This window comes from Crocodylus siamensis, chromosome 8 (assembly GCF_052110815.1).
Source record: "Crocodylus siamensis isolate JL-2025a chromosome 8, ASM5211081v1, whole genome shotgun sequence".
Taxonomy (NCBI): Eukaryota; Metazoa; Chordata; order Crocodylia; family Crocodylidae; genus Crocodylus; species Crocodylus siamensis.
In genome coordinates, this window is record NC_143402.1 from 38,465,582 (window position 1) to 38,486,211 (window position 20,630).

General features: G+C 43.8%; 1 protein-coding gene across 4 annotated transcripts in view; it reads right to left on the reverse strand.

Moving 5' to 3' along the window:
• PCDH19 (protocadherin 19) overlaps positions 1 to 20,630 on the reverse strand; it is a 129,854-nt gene that overhangs the window by 73,263 nt on the left and 35,961 nt on the right. For all 4 annotated transcript variants that reach the window (XR_016443800.1, XM_090059960.1, XM_090059959.1 and 1 more), the window contains exon 3: positions 3,290 to 3,348. Coding sequence is in view for 3 of the 4 variants with exons in the window: in XM_090059960.1 (XP_089916086.1) it covers positions 3,290 to 3,348 (59 nt within the window). In the remaining variant the exon portion in view is untranslated. The remainder of the gene's footprint in view (positions 1 to 3,289; positions 3,349 to 20,630) is intronic.

Here is a 20,630-nt window from a genome sequence, read left to right on the forward strand (position 1 = left end):
TCCAAAGCACTAAAGAATTACACATTTTCATTACTTTGCAAAGGCCTTTTGTGTCTCCACGGAAACCAAATAGACTACCTCCCATCCAATGCTTTGCAGAAGCACAAAAGGGGGAAGCTGTAAAAATACATATAAATTGGTAAACCTTCAAACGTTACCTTTTAAATAAAGATGCCCCTGTTGAAGCCACTGACTTTGATTCCAGACAACATCATAGGATTTTAAATTAACAGCGGATTAATGAGTGTGTGCATGTGTGTGCGCACACGCATATGCACGGGTGCACACAAGCATGAGAGAAGCATGAAAGAGGAGAGAAAGACAAAAAAGTAAAGGTATAAATGCAGTAATTAACATCACAGATATTGGGAGGTTCATATAGCAAAGTCAAAGAAGTTATAACATCTCCACAAAAGCAAAGGGTTTTTTGGATTAGAATTATGCCACTGTGTTTAAAAGATGATATGCCTATTCTCCGATATCTGTGCAGCATTTATGACATTCATTGTGCTTCAAATACAAGACAAGTAAAGGTGAAAGGGCAAGAGGAATATTGTTTTACAGCGTGTTGCTGCTCCCATCATGCAGGCAATCTATGTTACAATGCATTTATCTTTCCTGCAGTGAAACAGACCATAATGCAACAACCACACAACATGTTCCCACGGCTGCCACTTCTAAAGGATGGGCAGGTACCTGAGAATCATCAGTAACAGCATTTCCCAAACAATACAGCATTGGAGTAAATAGTGTTGTGGGAACTGGGAACGCTGCTTGCCTTTATGTGAGGTATGAAGAAAAGATTAATAGATCTGTTTTTCAGAAGGATGCCTGCAGACTATATTGTGAGGCATGACATGGTGTAGGCAACTTGCCTCTCTCCAGCAATCACATTACCACTTTTAAATATCACAAACAAAACAAACAATAGACCTCCCTTTCACTGGCTGAACCAAGACAATGACTTGTAACAACATCCTTAGTCCCTATATTTTTAAGACATAAATATAAGGGATTTTAGCCAGTGAGATAATTGGATTTCCTCTAGTACTAGAATCGCATCTAAACAGTTCACAGCCCAGTTTTGTTCTCCATTACACCTTTGCTGCCCCATTGACTTCAAAGGATTGTAAGCATAAAACTCAGAAGAATTTGAACACTGATCTTTAAATTCTTCCTACTTAAACACCAAGATCCAGAGAAAGAAATTACTTCTTAGACTGTGTGGGAGAGTGAAGGCACGGATGATGGAAGCACAACCCTATTGCTCCATCTGTCATGACACATCTAAACATATTTTGCAAATTGGGATGTAGTAAGTATACCTCTATAAAACACAGCTCCACAATGTGCAGGGAAAGCAGCCTTCCTGCCTTGCATTGTGGCCACACACTGCTATTTCTGCTGTCTCTGCAGCCTTTATAGCAGGGGTGGTGCTGACCCAATGTGGTGGGGCGGGGGCGGCGGCACACACCACTGATCCGGCTGCCTGCCTTGCACCCACAGGTGGGGGTGCCATACAGAGCCAGTGGGCAGCGTCTCCTTGGAGACCAACCCAGGATCTCTACCAGCAAGGTACACTCAGCCAGGCAGATGAGATGGGCCATGGGTGAGCAGGTACAGAGCAGCATCCAGGAGTGGGACAGCCAGGCAGGGGCAGGGCTGGGCCCAAATCCCAGAGTGGTGACAGCACAGGGCCAGGGCCCAGGGCAGAGCTGCAATCCACTCCCCACACGTCCCTGCCCACAGAACCAGCATCTGTTGCAGGAATGTGAAGGGAATGGATCCTGGCTGTGCCCCACGCATCAGTCCCATGCTGTTACCATCCCACAATCCCAGCTCTGGCCCAGCCCCCACCTATCCATCCCTCTCCTGGACACCATTCCCCACTCACCCAGCCATGGCCCCATCCCAACCACCCAGCTGAGCACACCTTGACCACAGGTGTCCCCGGCCAATCTCCATGGATATCCTGCCCACCCACCATTCCATTCAGCATCCCCAGCAGTGTATGCGGGGCGGACCAGCAGTGGCAGCTGAGCACAGAGTGTGGCCGCTGGGCATAGCCTGTGGTTGCTGCACTGCCCCATCACATGCCTGGGGACTACTGGATCAGCTACATGTGCTATGGCTCAAACTGCCCCCATACCTGGACTGGGCAGGGCTGAGGGACTTGTCACAGGCCAGATAAAAATCCCTTGGCAGGCCAGATCCAGCCCATGGGCTGTATTTTGCCCACCCCTATTTTATAGCTTTGAAAGCAGAATGGGAGGGATGAATGCTTTTAGTTTTTCTCCAGTAAACTAAATTCACCACTCAATTACTTCAATGCAACCCAGTCAAAGTCAACAGGGGTTAAGCTGGCATAACAGAGATGTTCCTTTACTGGGCTCATTTCTTTTCTTAATAACAAATTCTAAGTATACCAGTGAGGGCAGAATTTACCAATGGTTGAAATGCACCATTGCTAGAATTAAACTAGGTCAGGGGTCAGCAACCCCTGGCATTCATGTCAAGCATGGCATGCAAGGCCATTTTGCTCTGCACACCACTGCCAGCCTGAGCTCTAAGCAGCTGCTCCCAGCCACAGAGCCCAGGCTGCTCCCAGCAGGTGGCTGGGAGGCTGCAAGCAGACCAGGCTCCTGGGACCGGCTGCAGCCAGGAGGCTGCAAACAGCTGTTCCAGGCTCTGGCATGTCGGCACTCTGGCACCTTCCAAGGTAGACACTGTGTTTTTTTCATCACTCCAGCCAAAAAACATTGCCTACCCCTGAACTAGGCTGATGATTTGGTTTTACCAATGGGAAGATTAAAAAAAACAAAAACAAAAAACCAAAAAACCTGCAAAACATTGGTTTTCCTTTAATATTCAAACTGAAAAAGGAAACAAGTATCAAACCAAATGACCTGCCCCAAACACATTTGTTTTTCCCCCTGCCTCACATGGCAGGAAGCACTCCCCCATCCAGATCTATCATTTCATTCCTGTTCATTCAAATAAAATAAATTTTATGAATTTTAAAGTTGTCAGAGTAACAGCATTTTGGCTTACATCACTGCTAGTTCCCAGTGTGAATGAGGCAAACAGAACAGAAAAGACTTTCCTTTATTAAAAAGAAAAGGCAAGAGTAATAGGATTTAATAGGATGTAAATACTGTTTAAAAAAAAAAAAAAATCAAATGATTATTCCTGCAATATTTTGCATTTAAAAAAAGGTGCATATAAGGAGGAGGGGAAGAACACTACATTTGGATTTTGTTATGAAGCACTGTCCAGCAAACCTACGTACCTTTTTATTAAATGGGCTCTGCTGTTAACGTAGTTGGAATCAAAAGAGTAGTTTTCAGTCTGAAAGGAGGAAAAGAAAAGGGAGATAGTTACAAGTGTGATTCATCTAAAAACTGGAACAGGCACATTTGCAGGGTGCATTGTATTCAGGACAAAGAGAACAGTAAATTCTGCACCTAAAACAAAGGCAGTCTGCACCCAGCCCTGCAATCCTTACTCAGGTAAGTCTCCCACTGCAGCTAATGGGGGTTTAAAGCACATATACAGGCTGAGGCTCTTCTAGTGAACAATTCCTGGTAGCAGATCCAAATGGGCACTGCCCACCAAGCCTTGTCCTTACTCAAAGCCTTAGCCTATGTGAGGGTTTCCTAGTCTTCAACAGTAACTACATATTCCGGTGTCATGTAGCCTTGGGCAAATCACTAATTGCTCAGTTTTCAGAAACCAGCAACTAATGTCAAATCCCTCAGTTTTGAAGTGGCCAGATCAAGGCCCCTAATTTTCAGAAATGCTGAGCATACAACTACCATGGCAGTCATCTGAAGGTGGACCTGCTCGGCACCCTGCCCTCACAAAACCAACCTGGGCACTCTACACCAGAGGTGCACAGAACTCCTGAAGATTTTGACATCGTCCTTTCCATGCCTCAGTTCTCTTACCCATGAAACAGGAACACAGGGGGGGGGCGGTGTACGGACGGACCATGAGAAGGTCCGTGAGGCCAGGTATAGACAGTCAAAAAGCCCAAGGGTGAATCAGTTCAATCTTTGCAAGTTAGTCTATGCTACATAGATTCAACCGATAAGCAAATGAACAGATGGCAGAATCACTTTTGATTCTGGAAATGCAGCTACATGCCTGCAGTGGCCCAAGTCAGAACTCTGGAGACTCTAGAGCATGCCTCCTTGCTCAGCTGGAGCAGACAGATTGGGCCAAGGCTAGCCTGACCACCCTGTGAGGGGGGTGTTGCAAGGGAGGGGCAGTGCATCCTGGGATGCTGAGGGACTGAGTTGAATCTGGAGTGGATCTGGGACAGAAGTTCAATAAACCAATTTAATCTAAATCAGATATTTTTGAGCCTACATCCATCCAGGCTTATCTTAAACCAGTTTCAGCCATTCTGACAGTGGTTTATGTGCACTGAATTTCTGTTGTGTTACAGATTTGAACCAGTTTCTGATCACTTATACTGGTTTGTGTAATGTCTGTCCCTAGGTAAGGAGTTTATATAACACTATAACCATTATTAGAAATGTGCAAGGTAAGGAGAATGGGTTTTCCATTCTTGTCCAATTACCCAGATGAAGCCCTGTAGCCTTACTCCAACTATATTCCCATCAACTTCCCTGGGACTTGCACACACAAGGTTGGATTTACCACATTTGAAGGTGAGAAATACATCTGATGCATGTCTAAACACTTGACAGGATAAGGCTTGCTGGTGACCACAGAATAATTTGCAGAGAAGAAACAATGTGACCACAATCTGTTACAAAAACTAATTGCTTTTAATTCCCTGATGGACCCAGTTCTGTGTGTGTCAGTTTGACTGAAAGTTCAAAAGTTATTTTTCTTATTAGTGTATAATTAACATGTTAAAATATTTATTGCATAGATATGTAAATGTCAGCAAGGTAATCCCCTCCTGGAGAATTTAAAGTGGGCACTCTGCTTTGTTTTAAATCATTTAATCAAACACCAGTTAGCAGAGATATCTGGCTTTATTTCTAATACAAAAGCAAGCAATGACTGGTACTGGAATGGAAGCAAAAGAAGGGGAGAAAATCATTGGGTATAAAACACAGTGCTTGCAACCAAACCGACTAACAAGGTCCATATTTAAAACATCATTTCCCTTTGCATTAAAAATCCCACTCTTTCCAGGTTTTATAACAGCAGGTACAGAATAACCACAAAAAAGGGGAAGTAGAGGAGAAGGCTTATTCTCACAGCTTATCGGGAAGAGGAATCACCTCCCAAGGAAAGTGAAGGAACCTGAATTGCTCAAGCTGTTTAAAACTTGAGCTGGACAAAAGATTCATAATGGGAAACAGTTTGTCATGAAGAGCAGGGGAACAGACAAGAGGCTCTTCTAGCTAGCATCTCCACCCGTGTGAATGCTTCTGTTAATCACAAGGCATCAGCTGATCCTAGGGTCTGTCCTTCACTTAAGAGAGAAGGGTAGTTGTGTTAGTCTGGAATCAGACAGAAGGCAGGATAGATTTGCACCTGTACAAATTGAATAAATCAAATGAATAGCATAAGTTTTCACTAGCAGAGGGTTTACTTCATGAGATGCTGTAAAGGGAAATCTACCTTGCCTTCTGCCTGCACTTGAGACATTGAAAAGACTTGAGTCTCCTTCTTCCATACATGTATCTTTTCCCTTCTCTGTCCTTCTCCCTCCATTAATCAGGAAAGTCACAAACTATAAGTGGCACCTAGGATCTGGTGTCATGCAAAATCCTTGTGCCACCCTCATGACAGCAATATTCTACAGGTGCCCCTTGACCAGCTTTTGGCTTCACCCCATACTCTCCACCTAGCAGTACACTACATGCCACCTGTGGTGAGCCAGTAGGGGGCACTCCTGCATTGAACCACCCACCTCACTGCGCCCAACCACCTTCCAGGCTCCGAGTGCCTCCCTAGGGGTGCCTTGCGTCTGGCTGACCCCCTTCCTGAAGCACACTCACTAGCCTGGGGGTAACGTAGCTGCCACCACCCCAAGAAGGGACTCTCTCGGCCCCGTGTCCTCGGGGAAACACAGGCCTAACAGTCCTACGGGTACTCGACCCAGTACAGGCACTTGGGGCACTTCCCCAAGTCGGGGGCCAAAAAGAAAAGTCTCCCTTAGTCCGCAGACCTAAGGGGCCTCTTAGGCATAATTTAGACCCACCCTTCAATAAGTCTCCTACACCGGTCACAAAGAAGAACTTTATTGATTACAGAGGTAGGGTGAAAATAGGGTACAGGATAGAGCAATCTCATAGAAATCCCATAGAGCAACACAGTCTGGCTGAGGTAGCTTTTTTATCATGCATCTGAGTTACTGCCAGCTAGATATCCCAGATCTCGAGTAGCTTACTCACAAGCATCATCCAGAGGCTGTTGGAGATTCCCTCTGGAGGCAGGCCATTCCTCGCTCATGAGATATGCGGGAGAGAGCCAGTTTCAGATGGTAAAGCTCCTCTCTAAGTCTGAGTCCCCTGCATGGCTGCTGCCACCCCCACCTCCTGGGCAGTCTTAACTTATATAGCCCTTGTGACCTCATTCATCTGGTTCAATGGAGGCCAGCACCTGTTGGCTGCCAGCCAAACAATGTGAAATACATCACTAGTTGCCGGGAAGACTCTAGCCTACCAGGTAGAAGCCCCTCACCCAGGTAGCTGATACCAGTCACACAGGCAGAGGGAGCAGGTTTCCCCCCTCCCTCAAGAATGTGTCCATCTCAGGTTACCTAATGAGATAGGGTAAAGGTGTCTCCCCTCTGCTGGACCCATCCTAATCAAATTGGTCACAGAGCAGAGATTTTGGGGAGAAACAAAGGTGGCTTCCTGCCACACCACCCCCATGGCAGAGAAAGTAATGGGGAGCAGCCATTAGGGGTGTGCGAATTAGGCAGTATTCAAATTGGATTTGGCCCAATTCAGGGAATAGTGATTCGATTCGCAGATCACTGTCCCAATTTGATTCAGCCAAATCTGAATCTCAAGAATCAATTCCGATTCAGAGAATCAGAGATTCAGCCATAGACACAGCTTAATATATTTTTTTTACGTACCTCAAGGTACCAGGTACGGCTCATGAAAGCTGAGATGGTGGGGCGGATGGAGTATCCCACAGGAGCATGGGGGGTCCTCCACATGCTCGGCGGCAGACTCAGAAGTGGGCCGGAAGTACTTTGAAGGTACATAGAAAAAAACCATATAAAACTGTATCTACGGCTGAATCGTCAAATCTCTCCGAATTGATATGGAGGCTTACAATGCGATTCAAAGAGATTAATGAGCCTCCTGATTCAATTCAGATTCGGAGATTTGGCCACTGAGTTGGGCCGAATCTCCTCCAAATCGAATCAGTGACTGAAGCTTCATACCCCCACTAGCAGCCATGATATGGGGAAACCGCCAGACAGCATTAGGCATTACCAAGAGAGCTCTGCCAGTCCCCCAATCAGCACATGAAAACATGGGCACCAAAAACTAGCAGACAGGTGGGATACCCTGATCGCTTAAGGATCAAAATTTGCACTCAGTGCAATCCTTATGGGAGTCACACAGGCATATCCCAGCACAGGAGCTGGATCACCATACTATGCTATGCAGGTTTTCTGAAGGAGACTTCTAACATGGCAGTGCTATTCCTCCCTTTCCCTGGGCCATGCCCCATCCTTCACACAATCCCATATCTTGCCTGACACCTGAAGGGACCAACATAATACAATCTTAATAAAGCAACCTAAAAGACAAAAATTACTGTCTCATAAGAACAAGATTTCAACTTTCCTGAAGTTCAGCCTATTCAGCTGCAGCTCCATCCCCTTCCAGTGTTTTCTCTCCTTCACGTTGTCCTATTTTTATTGCAATTATGAACATGGTAAAATATACCTGCACATCTTTTAATGTCTCAATAAATTAAAAGAGCACAATCTGTCATTAACATAATCATAGAGGCAAGAAGCACAGAATCAGGCAGCCAAAGCACATCTGAATGTGAAATCCAATAGGGAACCAGTGGAGGTTACACTGTCATACCAAAATAATAAAGCAGAAGCAGCGTTGGTTAAATGTGACCTTTTCTGAAATACAGCGCAATATCTAATTTAACAAACAGGAGCCTCCCAGTGAGAAACATGCTATCCTATGAAAGCTGGGGGAGTTGGCCTTACGCTCAGCACAGCTCAGTTATTACTTTCACATTGTAATTACTGCTGTACAGTCACGCAGGAGATTTACCGCACAAACTGCCAGTCCCTGCAGTTATTGCATCCTTGTTCCTGCAATATGATTTTGATTGTTAAAAGTGCTCTGTCTCTCTAAAAGAAACACACATGTTTATGTTTAAAATGCACTGAGCCAAAGTTTTACATTGCATAATATTTCTGACACCATGTTTACCCCTCAACCCACATTAGATCTCCGACACTATCAATCCTGAAGCTTCCCCCTCAGGAGGAGGGAGGAGACCACATCCACAGAGATTGCTGTTGTGTTTGCCTCCACAAACCCACTTGAGATGGGAATGGAATCAGGGATGTGCATAGCATAAGGAAAGATGTGGTTTGTAAAAAGGCTCTGACAGCAGCTGAGCGATGGAGGACAGGAAAAAAATCAGAGGCTGCTTTAAAGCAATCACTGTTATGATGGGACTGCATTCAATCATCCTACACTGTCTGATGCAGGATGGCTCAAACAAGTCTGGAGCTCTTCACCTGGCCTGCTCCCACCTCTTCCACTCAGCTATAATGCCCAATTTACAACTTTGAGCTCTCACCTCCCTAAACTACTTTTACAGGGAGAAAGAGGAAGAGTGGGTGGAACAGGGATTGTGTCCAGAGCTGCTGTTTGTTTGTCCAGATAGCTAAGGGAACAGCAGATGGAGGTTTTCTCCTAAGCAGGAGGAGAGAAGTTGTGATGTACCCCAGGCAGAGCAGTGATAAACAAGGAGATAGAAGAACTCTGAGAGCCATGAGAACACTTATCCCCCCGCCCCCTCCCATGCATTAGCATGGCATAAACAGTATTAGCATGTTAGCAACTCAACCCAGCTAATGGGACTGAAACACTGCAAGCCAACAACCCCCGTGACTGTGGCTAAGGACAGACATTCAAGAAGCCTAAGTCTGAATTGATTCAATCTTTGCAGGTTAATCTAACCTGACTAGGCTGAACTGTGGACAGACATTCTCTCTGGGCTGAAGAAATTCAGGCACATGTTTGCAGTGGCTCAAGCTAGAAGCCCGGGGGGGGGGGGGGGGGGGGGGGGGGGGGGGGGGGGGCGTGCTAGAGCAGCCCTCCCTTCCCTGAGGGGGACATGGCCAGGCCCCAGCAGGACTCTCTCATTAGGGATGCCTGCCTGCTCAGCCTCAGGCTTTTCCTCACTAGCTGCTCAAGGGGCAGGAGTGTTGCCAGACCCAGTTAGCACTCTGAGGCGAAGGTGTGTGTGCAATGCATGCATCTGTTGATGATACAGAGATTTTTAAATCTCCCTCCCTGCTTCCTCATACTGCCTGCAGCAAACTGACAGGTGAGCAAGCCAGGGAGTAAGGGGGGAGGGCTGATAACAGTCTTTATCAAAACAACAGCCTCTCTCCACATTACTTCAAACTTCTTAAACAGCTTACCAGCTGACCTGTTCATTAGCTCCAAAAGCCCTAAGCAGTCACTGTTCTGTCTGCCTATCCCAGTGAAATTGGAAAGAGACACACACACAGAGACACCTCTCAGCATTAGCTAGCATACCACATGCTGGCTATGGTCCGTGCTGCGGCAGAGAGGAGGGGATCTCTGCTTAAGCAGCAAGTGGTGAGAGGGAGAAAAGGGGGGCATGGGAAAGCCAACAGACCCTGCTGTGCCTGCAATTCTGTGCCAAGCTCCAGCCAAGAGCAGAGAGTCAACCTCGCCATTTCTGTCCTGAGCTCTGCAGAGCAGAGAGCCCCATCCAGCCCAGAGAGCATGCTGGATGCTGGGGGACTCTGATTTAACTTAAACCAGAAAGAGGTCAGGGAAGACATGGCATAAACCAGTTTGACCGAAATCAGTCAAGTCTGATACTACATTCAACCAGGTTTATCATCTCAAACTGGTTTTAGCCATTTTCAAGCTGGTTTATGTGCACTGAACATCTGTTCTGTTACAGGTTTAAACCCATTTCTGATCACTTAAACTAGTTTATATGTAATATCTGTCCTTAGTTTGGCAGCACTGTTTGCTAGGATATTGGTCTTCTGTTATTATGGAAAACAAGCCTAATGTTACTGAATGCAAGTCTTTCTTGATGCTGTTAGACATACCCAGAACAAGTAAATTCCTTTTGGTTCCCAAATGCCAATCCTTTCCTGGGGATCACCAACCTCTCCCAAAACGCCAATGTTTCTGCCAGCGCAATGTTTCTTAGCAAAATGTTGTCACAGAAAGTAGCATTGTTAATGCAATGCCTTGCAGATCTCAGAAAAAGCAAGGAGAGACAAAGTGCTGGGACTGTCCTAGGAAAAAGGAAATCTGACTCCACTCACTGATGATTTGCACATTTCAGCAAGGGCTGGCATCAGAATCCAAACTGGTACACGCTATCAGGTTTCTGAGGCAGCCTAGCAGTTTGTGAAACTGCTCCTCGGCTGTCAAATTATCTCAGTGCAGGCTATAGGATCAAAACAGAAAAATAAAAAAGAAATGAGGTTTTTTTTCCATAGTTTATGGCTGGCATTATTTAGTCAGCATCCACTCAACTTACTTCTGGTTCAGCCTGCAAGAAAACAAGCATGTCCAAATGGAAGCAAAATGACTGAGAAGGGGTATCTTCCCTAAATGTCAACACTAATACATTCTTCACTAATGAGCCACCAAGTACAAAGCAGAAATGCAAGAAATAAGTCAACAAAAGAAAAAGGCAAGTAGCCCTTTTTCTGATCAATACTGTAGTTCCATTTTGTAAGAATGTGTGAGAGGGCAAAAAAGTGTCCTCTCTCTCTTGTGCCTAAAAGAAATACCAGTTATTCTTTGTGATCAGAACTACTCCCACTGAAATCAATGAGAACAGGCTCAAGCCCTTCTCACACAACCTTCCTGCCCATTCTCTCTCACCAGCTTTCAGAATCTCAGATCTCACTGGGAATCTGCCGAGTGGTGCAGAGAACTCTCATCTCCAATTGATTTCAACAAGCATGAAGGATGCTCAGCACTTCACCATGAGATTTTGACTTGGTCTCCTAAGAATAAACAATGAAGTCAGGTTTTCAGGACACACTGAATATTTCTTCTGGCATAAATTCACATAGTAAAATTCCAAAAGACTTCATATACTTCTTTTCAAGGAGATTGCAAATATTTAAATGTATGTATGTTGAAACCAAATCCCAGAGTCTGTGTGACAGTGTAATGTCAATTCCATCAAAGAGAAAGCCCCAGCCCCGCATGCAGCTTACCAACGTTTAATTTAAAAAATGCTTTGAACTGCCATCTTAGCAACAAAAACATAAATACAACAACAGAAATGCTCAGGATCCAGCAATCAGCAGGGAAGTTCCAAACATATTATTTTTCCCAAGCAACTTGTTGTTGCTTTCTGTTCAGAACAATCACTTTCATTAAATAAAAAAGCATAAACATCAATAAAGATTTTCTTGAGTTAGACATTGGAGGGGTGAGTTTTCTATTACCACATGACCTATTAGCCACAAGATACTGACCTAAAAAGTACTTACAGGTCCTCACCCACTCTTGAAAACAAAAGAATACAAAGGTAGCTTATTGTAAAAATACAATGAAAGCACAGAGGAGGTTGTGAAAAAGTCAGTAATCCAAGATTGTTACAGTGCTATTCCTATGACAGGTATCATGGCCCACTTACACCAGACTCCACACAGAGCAGAATGCAGTCCCTGCCCCAAACAGTTTACAGTCATGGCTAAGCTCACCCTTTAAGGCATTCTGACCAAGTGTTTGTAAAACTTAAGTTGCTGTATTTCATTCCAGAGCCTGCCATTGCTGGTTTTGTGTCTGCAATACAATATTATAAACAAATACATCAGTTCAGGGTTATTTTTTCTCTTCATATAAGGTTAGTCTGTCAAGTGCACTCAAAACCTGACCCAGCATAAGTGCCCCAGAAAGCATACAACATCCTAGCAAATGTCCAATGCCTGGAACTGCCTCCCTGGCCCTTCCACCTTCAACATCTCCAAGACTCTGTTCCAAAACCAGCAAAGTCAGTGACAGACTTCCACTGATTTCAAAGGGCTTTGGATCAAGCTCAAAGTCTCTTCCCAGAACCTACAATTTCTAAGAAAACTAAAATGAAAACAAAACAAAAGAAAAAGAAATCAAATCCTTTTCTAGAACTCACGTCACCCTTCAGAAGCGTTCCTTGGCCCCTCATATTTCCACAGACTCATTCTCCACTGCCCAGCAAATTCTAGTTATTTACACCAATGGAATGGATAGGAGTGCAAGGGAGGTGTAAAATATCACTTTTCTGATTTGTCAGCATGTTCACACTCCTTGTCACAGATAAGAATGGCTACATGAGGAGCAAGGCAACAGAGAATTCTTCTTAACTTGCTGTAATTTGTACCTTTGTCCATGCCCTTAGCCACACTCTCTAAAGCCTCTTCAGTGCATCTCCTGTTAATTTTAAGTTGGCCCTGGCCCAGCAACAACATCCATATAGATACACGGGTCCTTATATGCGAATCTAGTTGGGAACAACCCGTACATTGGAATTTCCTGCTCCTCCATGGAGAACACATCTTTGGAACACCTCAGGGAGCAACTGAAAAAATGAGCTGGAAATACAACCAGGGGGCCACAGCAAGGAAGACCACCCTGTCATAATGCCCAACTGATGGAGGAAACAGTTGCTACTAAACCCCATGGGTCACGTAGCTATCTATCCGTGTCAGTAATCAACACACTCTGAGGGAGAAATTTGTCATTCAACCTACACGCCAAGTCAGCATGCTCAGGCCTTGTACAGGTGTCGGGATTTGTCCATACAATAATTTAGGAATGGAGGAAAATGGACAGGACAAAATAAGGGTTTACCTCCACATACAAATTAATCTGGAAGGTCAAGTATAAACTAAAGGCAAAATAACCCGAATAACTGTGGATAGAAAAGCTCTAAGACAACAAAAGTTCCTCTGTGAATCTTAACCCAAAACTTGTTCCAACTGATTTGAGATTCAAAATTTTCACTTCTCCCCTCTTTTCTTTTCTTGCTTCTACTGTCTCTTGCATTTTTCATCATTTAAGTGCCAAAATATATGAGACTGGGCAGTAACATTGCAAAGATAGCCCAGGTAGAAACAGGAAGTGAGAGTAAGTTTACAAGAACTGACATCCAGTTTTTTTGTTTGTTTTTTTTGTTTGTTTGTTTTTTTTAGAGATTTTGAATAAAAGATGGTCTGGATGTTTCCCCCAAACAGAAACTCTAAAGTAGAGATGGGGTAAAGCCACAGTGATTGGATGTGGACTGTGAACACCCCCAGAGCTTGCGAGAATGTGGATCCAGGGTGTGTCTCATTATTAAGATAAGGAACAACAGCATAAGATTTGAAGTTCAAAGACGGAAGATGTTCAGATCTGGGGCCATCTTTACCCTGATTTTATTGACATGTGTCCATCCTTATTTAAAACTGCTCAAAATAAGAACAAGAAATATACACCATCCACCCTTTTTGTTCTTCTTCTCACCCCCGGGTGGAAACATTTCTGTCTTTCTACAAATAATTGCAACCTGCTGAAACCTCCTGCCAAAGCATATAGAAACCCTTCACAAAATGAGCTACATAAAAATGACATGTTTAGCACCACTTTTTGAGAATTACCCCTGAGCCTTTTTTACATGCCTTGTTAATAAAACTCGCATGTCACTCTTTATTATAAGAAAAGAGCTTAGATCTTTAGTCAGGGCTGAGGCATAAATCTCTTGTTTTAGTTTTAAAAATATCCCCCCAAATTATGCAACTGTTCCTCAATCCCAACTCAGAGTTCACATTGAGATGCATGTATTCATCATGAGAACAGGTGTTCCGACCTTACATCAGTACTGTAGGCACATTCAGAGACCACAAAAATGTCAAATCATTCATTAAAAAAAAAAAAAACCACATGGCCCTGGTGGGAAAAGCAAAGCTTGTAATATCACTTTTCTCACTCTCATTTACTCCTCAGCCTTGTTCTCCATGGGACAATCAATCAAGAAACTGCAGATTCTGAAAGGCATCCACCTATTAGGATAATCGTGCCAACACTTAATTATTATGATTTGAGCTATATTACATGCAATAGGAAATACACACAAGTTAAATCAAGCACCTGGGGTATATTTGTAAAACATGGATAATTTCAGAACATGATTTAGGGTAAATCAAGGCTAAGCCAGCAATGGCTAAAATCATTACCATTTAATGAGATATTTGTTGTCTCATGGGAAATAAATTGTGGGTTTAAGACAATCCCCAGTAGGCAACAGCAACAGCAAAATAAACAACATGGTAACTAATATCTAGTCTGGCAACATCAGCAAAGCAGCCAATAAGCAAGTAGACCATGGAGACTTAACTCCCTCTTGAGGTGGTCCCTGTACTTCAGAGTTCAAAGTAAGGCTAATACAGAATATGGAACCCTGCAATTGTCCCTGTCCATGCTGTATGCTGTTCTATAGCCAATTAGGGAAGCAACCTCCCTCTCCAGAGCTGCCAGGCCAGCATCTTTAACCAGCACCGAGTTCATTTTAAAAATTGTTAGGGGAAAAAAAATTCTGAACATGTTTTTTCTCCAATTATATCATCCTCTTTTTCTTATGGGGGGCATGAGGAAAGAGAAGTTTAAAAGCAGCGAAGTCTAGCTCACTGTGACCAGGTGAAATGTTCTTAGCTAGTAAGATATGAACACCGAAGGAGGAAAGAATTCTTATGCCCAGCTACCTGGCTCACATATCTGAGACAGATTTTCAAAGGCAAGTTTTAGCTCCCAGTGACTTCAACCCAAGACAAGCCAGAAGCACACCAGGGCAGCCCCAAACCATCAGCTGTGCAGTGCTAATGGCAATGGCATGCTTAGCCACTGCTGCAGCAGCAGCTGTTTTTGTGCCCTTCCACAAAGGCAGCACCCAAGGGTCTGTTCTTTTGGGTCACCTCAGTCACTCCCCTTCAGTTATGCTACTGAGATAAGCACTAGTTAGTCCTGGTGTTCAGCACTGGTTGTCTGGATACCGTCTTTAGGTATCAGACACACATTCTAACATATACTGTTCCTGGAAAGAACATGTAACATCCTTGGAACACTTTGGAAGAATCAGATTTGATTCTACTAACTTCCCATTGCAAGGAAACCTCTTCCTGTTGTAGGCCTCAGTACCCAGTGTGACACCTCCACTCCCTGCTGTTGAATCCCCGTCCCTTCCTCAGGCCAAATATCAACATGGCGAGGTGAATAACGTCTGCAGGCCAGGCTGAGCCTGAAGAAATGCTGTCATGGCTTACAGCGAGGGAAGGGCATATTCTAGTAGAGATTTACCCACTCTTGGCATTTCATCCCACCTTCCAAAGGAGAAAACACCCACATTGATATGTTGCAAGTTATTTATTATTATAACTCTCTGGAATCATGCCCAGGGCGAATCTTAAACAATTGCCCTGTATATGTATGCAAAATTTATACTTGCTCCGTCTCTGACCTTGGCCCAGCCCAGTCCTGGTGAGTGAGAGGAACCAACAAATGCCCCTTGGCTCACCATGGCAGCAAACAAGGAGTCCCCTGTGCTACAAAAATGCCACAGAGCAAACAAAACCCTGCAGTGCTCAAAAATGAGGGCTTTGGCCTTAAAGGGACAGTACAAGGAAAATGCAATAAGACACAATACACATACACCCATTTGGTCCTACCACGGATCTTTAAAGGCCTGGTCAACTTGATATACATATCATGACCTTGTCTGCAGGGGCCCATCCACAAGGGGAAATGCTGACCTGGTCTGGCAGAGAGAGGGGGAGGTGGGATAAGGTCAGGGATGTCTCAAGAAAGAGACAGAGGGAGAGAAAAGGCTACTAGTAGAGAAGATGGAAAGAGTTGGAGATGACTTATTTATCTTCAGGCCTTCCTTCTAAAACATGACTCTGGTCATTTTCAGTTCTCTGAGAATAAATGGCAGTCCCCTAGCTGAAACCCAGCATACCATTTTGAAGACCTCTCCCTTTGTGAACTGTTTTGAAGGCAGCCCTACAGTTTCTCCAGGGCCATTTACATGGTTAGACTCCCAAGAGGTTTGGATCACAGGTCTTGTCCTTACCTCACTGAAAGTATTTGTCTTTGAACTAATCTTTGATTTGCTTCAAGTTTGCATTATGCAGAAATACTACACTAGGAACTTAGTACTTTGAGGGAATAAGAATATATCCCTGTATATCATACAGTTTCCTGCACAAGTACATGTGCTGGCTTTGGAGATTATATTCTCACACGTTTTACACAGGGTGTTTGGGCAGCAGAAGTGACTACAAAGCACAGCAGGCAATTCCCCTCAGACTGCAAAGAAATCCCAACGTTCACAAAAACTAATTTAAAAAATAAGAGCAGGACTGCAAACACCAATGAACAGTTATCCCCTCACTGATTAATTAACTTCAAGGGAACTACTGGTGTGAGTAACCACTTCCCACTCTAAGGAAGGGATTCACAATCTGGCCGCAAGGTATTTAAGGAAGGGATCTTAAAGAGCAAATCCATTTTATAATATTAGGTCTTTACTCCAAAATACTTTGTAGATAAAATTATTCAATGGGACATAGTTACACATTATTTTTCTTATAAACTGATGAAGTGTCTATTATTGCTGTAAGACCAGAGTGACTTCAAGCTGACTGGGTCCAAGCAGAAATCAGGGAAAAGATAACATTCTACTCTAAATAGAAGTCCCTCCCCACCCCCTAGATTGATGTTGGCCCTCCATTAGTGTCTTTCATTATTACACTGATGACTGAACAGGCACATATCCGCAGTCAGTCAACGACAGACATGAATGATTTTATGACCAGCAACATGACTGGTTGCTCTCCAGGCTAAGATAAGGGCAATCAAATCTCATGCTCTAGGCTGTAAACTGATCACCAAAGAGGTCAGAAAAGAGCTTTTCCCACTCAGGTATAACATTATGTAATTGGACAAGTATAAAACAGGTCAGCGAAGGGAGCTGCTTTGCCTTGTGGCCAGATGAAGAACACAACCAGAGGCAGGGGACCAGACATAAATGAATAATCATTTAATGCAGTTTGACAAATATTGTGCATTTCTTTCTTAGAATCCATATTCAGCCCTGGCAATAAGTCCTGCTCATATATACCCACTATCCATAATCACAAGGTCTACAGCACTTTGCACTCTGATTTACAGAGCACCTCCAAATTCTGAGGGGTATCAGATGAGCAAATCCCTGAAAACATCAACAGAGAGATTAGGAATATGAGTTAGATACAACTTCCATTCAGGAAAACTGATTGTCACCTTGTTTGAGGAGTCACCATATGATGATAAGAGATGGTACAATGAACAAAGCCCACACCACAATTCAAGAGCCCAGTAAATCTTCATTATAAATGAATTGTAGTTTGGCTCAGAAACTGCTGGAGAGTCAGGCATGTATCTAAAGAGAGCCACACTAAAGAACAAGCCTTTTTGGCAGCTGGACACTGCCTTAAATCAGCAAACTTCCCAAACCTTTCCTAGTGCTCATTTTGTATGTGTTGTGTGGGGGAGAAGGAAAGCAGAGGGGAGTGTTTTGTTGTGAAAAGTGCTAGTTTCACAGCCCTGGACAATGAAAACCTCTAATTATCCACAGAACAGGCAGCAGCAATGCAAGCCTCCCAAAGTGCCTCTACTCTGACCAGAGGGATGAGGGGGGAGTTCAGTAGGAGTGACCCATTCAGTCCTTGGCCCGTCTGCTGAGGCTGCCACCAAGGAAGCCAATTAGTGCCAGTCATGGTAGGTTCTGTGATGCATGCTCCTATGTGCCAGGAACCAGATGGAGACTACTAAGAGATTTCATATAGCCTCCTGCAAGTATAATCAGATGGAGACAACTCTTCATCAGTGTCAAACTCAGCTGGGTCTGCACCCAGCTTGAGTCAACATCCCCAAACAAGACTAAAGAAAAATGAAAGCCAACTAACTGTTATTAAATAGCATTTAAAAGCCAGTCACTTGAATAAATTCAATAAAGGTTAAAAGGATCTGACCTCTGGTATCTCCCTTTGAAGCCATTTTCCTATATTCCAGCTTATTGCTAAAACCTATCATACATGAGACTGCAAACTGTAAACTAGCAATACAGTGTCTCTGAAACAGTAAGTGCATTTAGCTCCTGATATTGATCATTTATAATTAGACGTAATGCAACACATCATTTTCCTGCTCTTGATCAATGAAACCATGCTTTTTTTTCCTGCAGACATTCTGATTGCTGCTAAACCAAATGGAATGGTGCCTCAGTTCAGTAGAAACAAGCAGAGACAAGGATGTGCAAACACAGCATCCACTCAGATTTACTGTCCCAGAAATATAAACAGAATATTTATTTCTGACCTTTTAAGTACTAATTCCAAATTTAATGAAGCACAATGAACATTTCTCAGAGCCAGACTCCATGGTTGCTTAACACTGGCAACCCTCTAATTATTACTGCAGCTTAAATAAAGGGCATTTGGTTCTGTTGAAAATCATTAAACACTAAAGGAACGGACTCCAGCCTCCATTTTCTCTTGATAAAATAAAAATCAATGCAGCAAAACCACTGATGGAGTATATCTCTTAGCATTACTCAGTTCTCTAGAAGGAAAAATGTATCAAAACAATATATTAAGGCACTGGCATGCTAACTAATCTATCCTGAATTCCTGTTCCTTCCCCAAAAAAATATAGGAGCTTCCTCATTTTGTATCTGAAAATAGATGAGAACAGAAGAAAAGCAGCTATTGTGACTTGTTTTTAAGAGGGATTGGATTAGAAACCTAGATTCAGTCCTAAGAGCAGCATTGCACAATGAAGCCATAATTACATGCCTGAAAGTGGCTAATAATATCACCAGTTTGAATTCGTGGCATATCAGAAATCTGCAGTGTCATTATGAAGTGCACAAATGTAATAATAAGAAAACTACCTTACATTCATAAGGTACCTATAATCCAAAAGCTCTTTACAAGCTGTTGTACACAAGGATCACTTCAGCAAGCATTTTCAATGCAGACACTCAGGCTGGAAATGAGGCATACATTCTGCACCAACACTACAAAACAGAAAGGGAAGCAAAAAACACCAAACCTAAAGAGAGGGCATTTTGTTGAGAGAGGAAGCCTGACGACATGTGCTGGAATTTTAACTAGGGCAGCAGGGCTATCCTATTCACCATAGCCAAAGCCAAAAGCATTGTAGGGGGGAGGGACAAGGCTTTATATGTACAGTAGCTTAAACCTGCAACATCTTTCTTCCCACCAAGTTTTACAAACAGCAGGTTTGACTCCAACATGCAGCTAGAGCAGCAGGGCTGTGTTCTGAAGATATTTTGTGAGGACTGAAGTATCCCTTTCCCCATGTCTCCCCATAAGCCACTTAACAAAAGAAGAGCTATTATAATACAGTCAATGTATTCCTCTTCCTGGGGAGAATGAACATATTATCTATACCTCCACGGACCATCAGCCCTATCCTCTAACACCCTGCATACTGGAACAGAGGCTACCAAATCCCTGGCCATTCATGGTAGAATCACACTGCACCTGTAGGGTCTGGTTCTCCTTGGCAGTGACCTCAAGCTTGGTCCTGTTTGTATATTACAGCTGAGAAGTAGTGTCACCTAGGGGGTGTGGGATCAACCACTAGCACAAAGCAGCTGGGTAAGAAGAAACTATATCTAAAGTTAAATTCTTTAGTCTACAGATTGTACCTTAAATCCCTTAATACCCCTTCAGAACAGACAGGACCCTGATATTCAATGCCCATGCAAAAGGCATGGCATGTGCTAAATTACATGAAGCTGAGGTTACATACCTTGATCAGAGAGAGTTAAGCAGATCCTGTTGGTTCAAGGGAGTTCAGGGAAGTGAGGCCAATCAATGCCCATCCAGAGGGATAGGGGAGCTTTAACAATTGCAATTGTCAGGACATCAGATTCATGGTCTCACCCAAAAGGGAGTGTATTTCAACACATCACTAATGAGATGGAAGTTACTGCTCTCCCCTGCACAGTGGGAAGGATGGAGCTAGAGCTGGTGGAACAGGAGGACACAGGGCAGAGAGGGGGCAACCAAAGTCTTTCTGAAAATAGAAGTACCCAGCTGGTGAGCACAACCCAGGCAATTTCCTTCCAGGAACAGGTTCACGAAGAATGAGCAAAGACACTTGCCTCCCAGCAGCTGGGGCAGAGAAGCCTCAAAGCTTGAGTGCCATAAATCTCTCAGACTGCATTTGAAAGATGTCAGTTCCCTGCATTTTTTCTGTCCCATCTTTCTGACTCCATCTCCCCGCACTCTCTCTCTCCCACTCCTGCGTCTCTCTGTTCTCTTCTTCCCAATACACACCCTGCTTAAACACTATGCTTACATTAAAGCCACAGAAACCTCTCTCTGA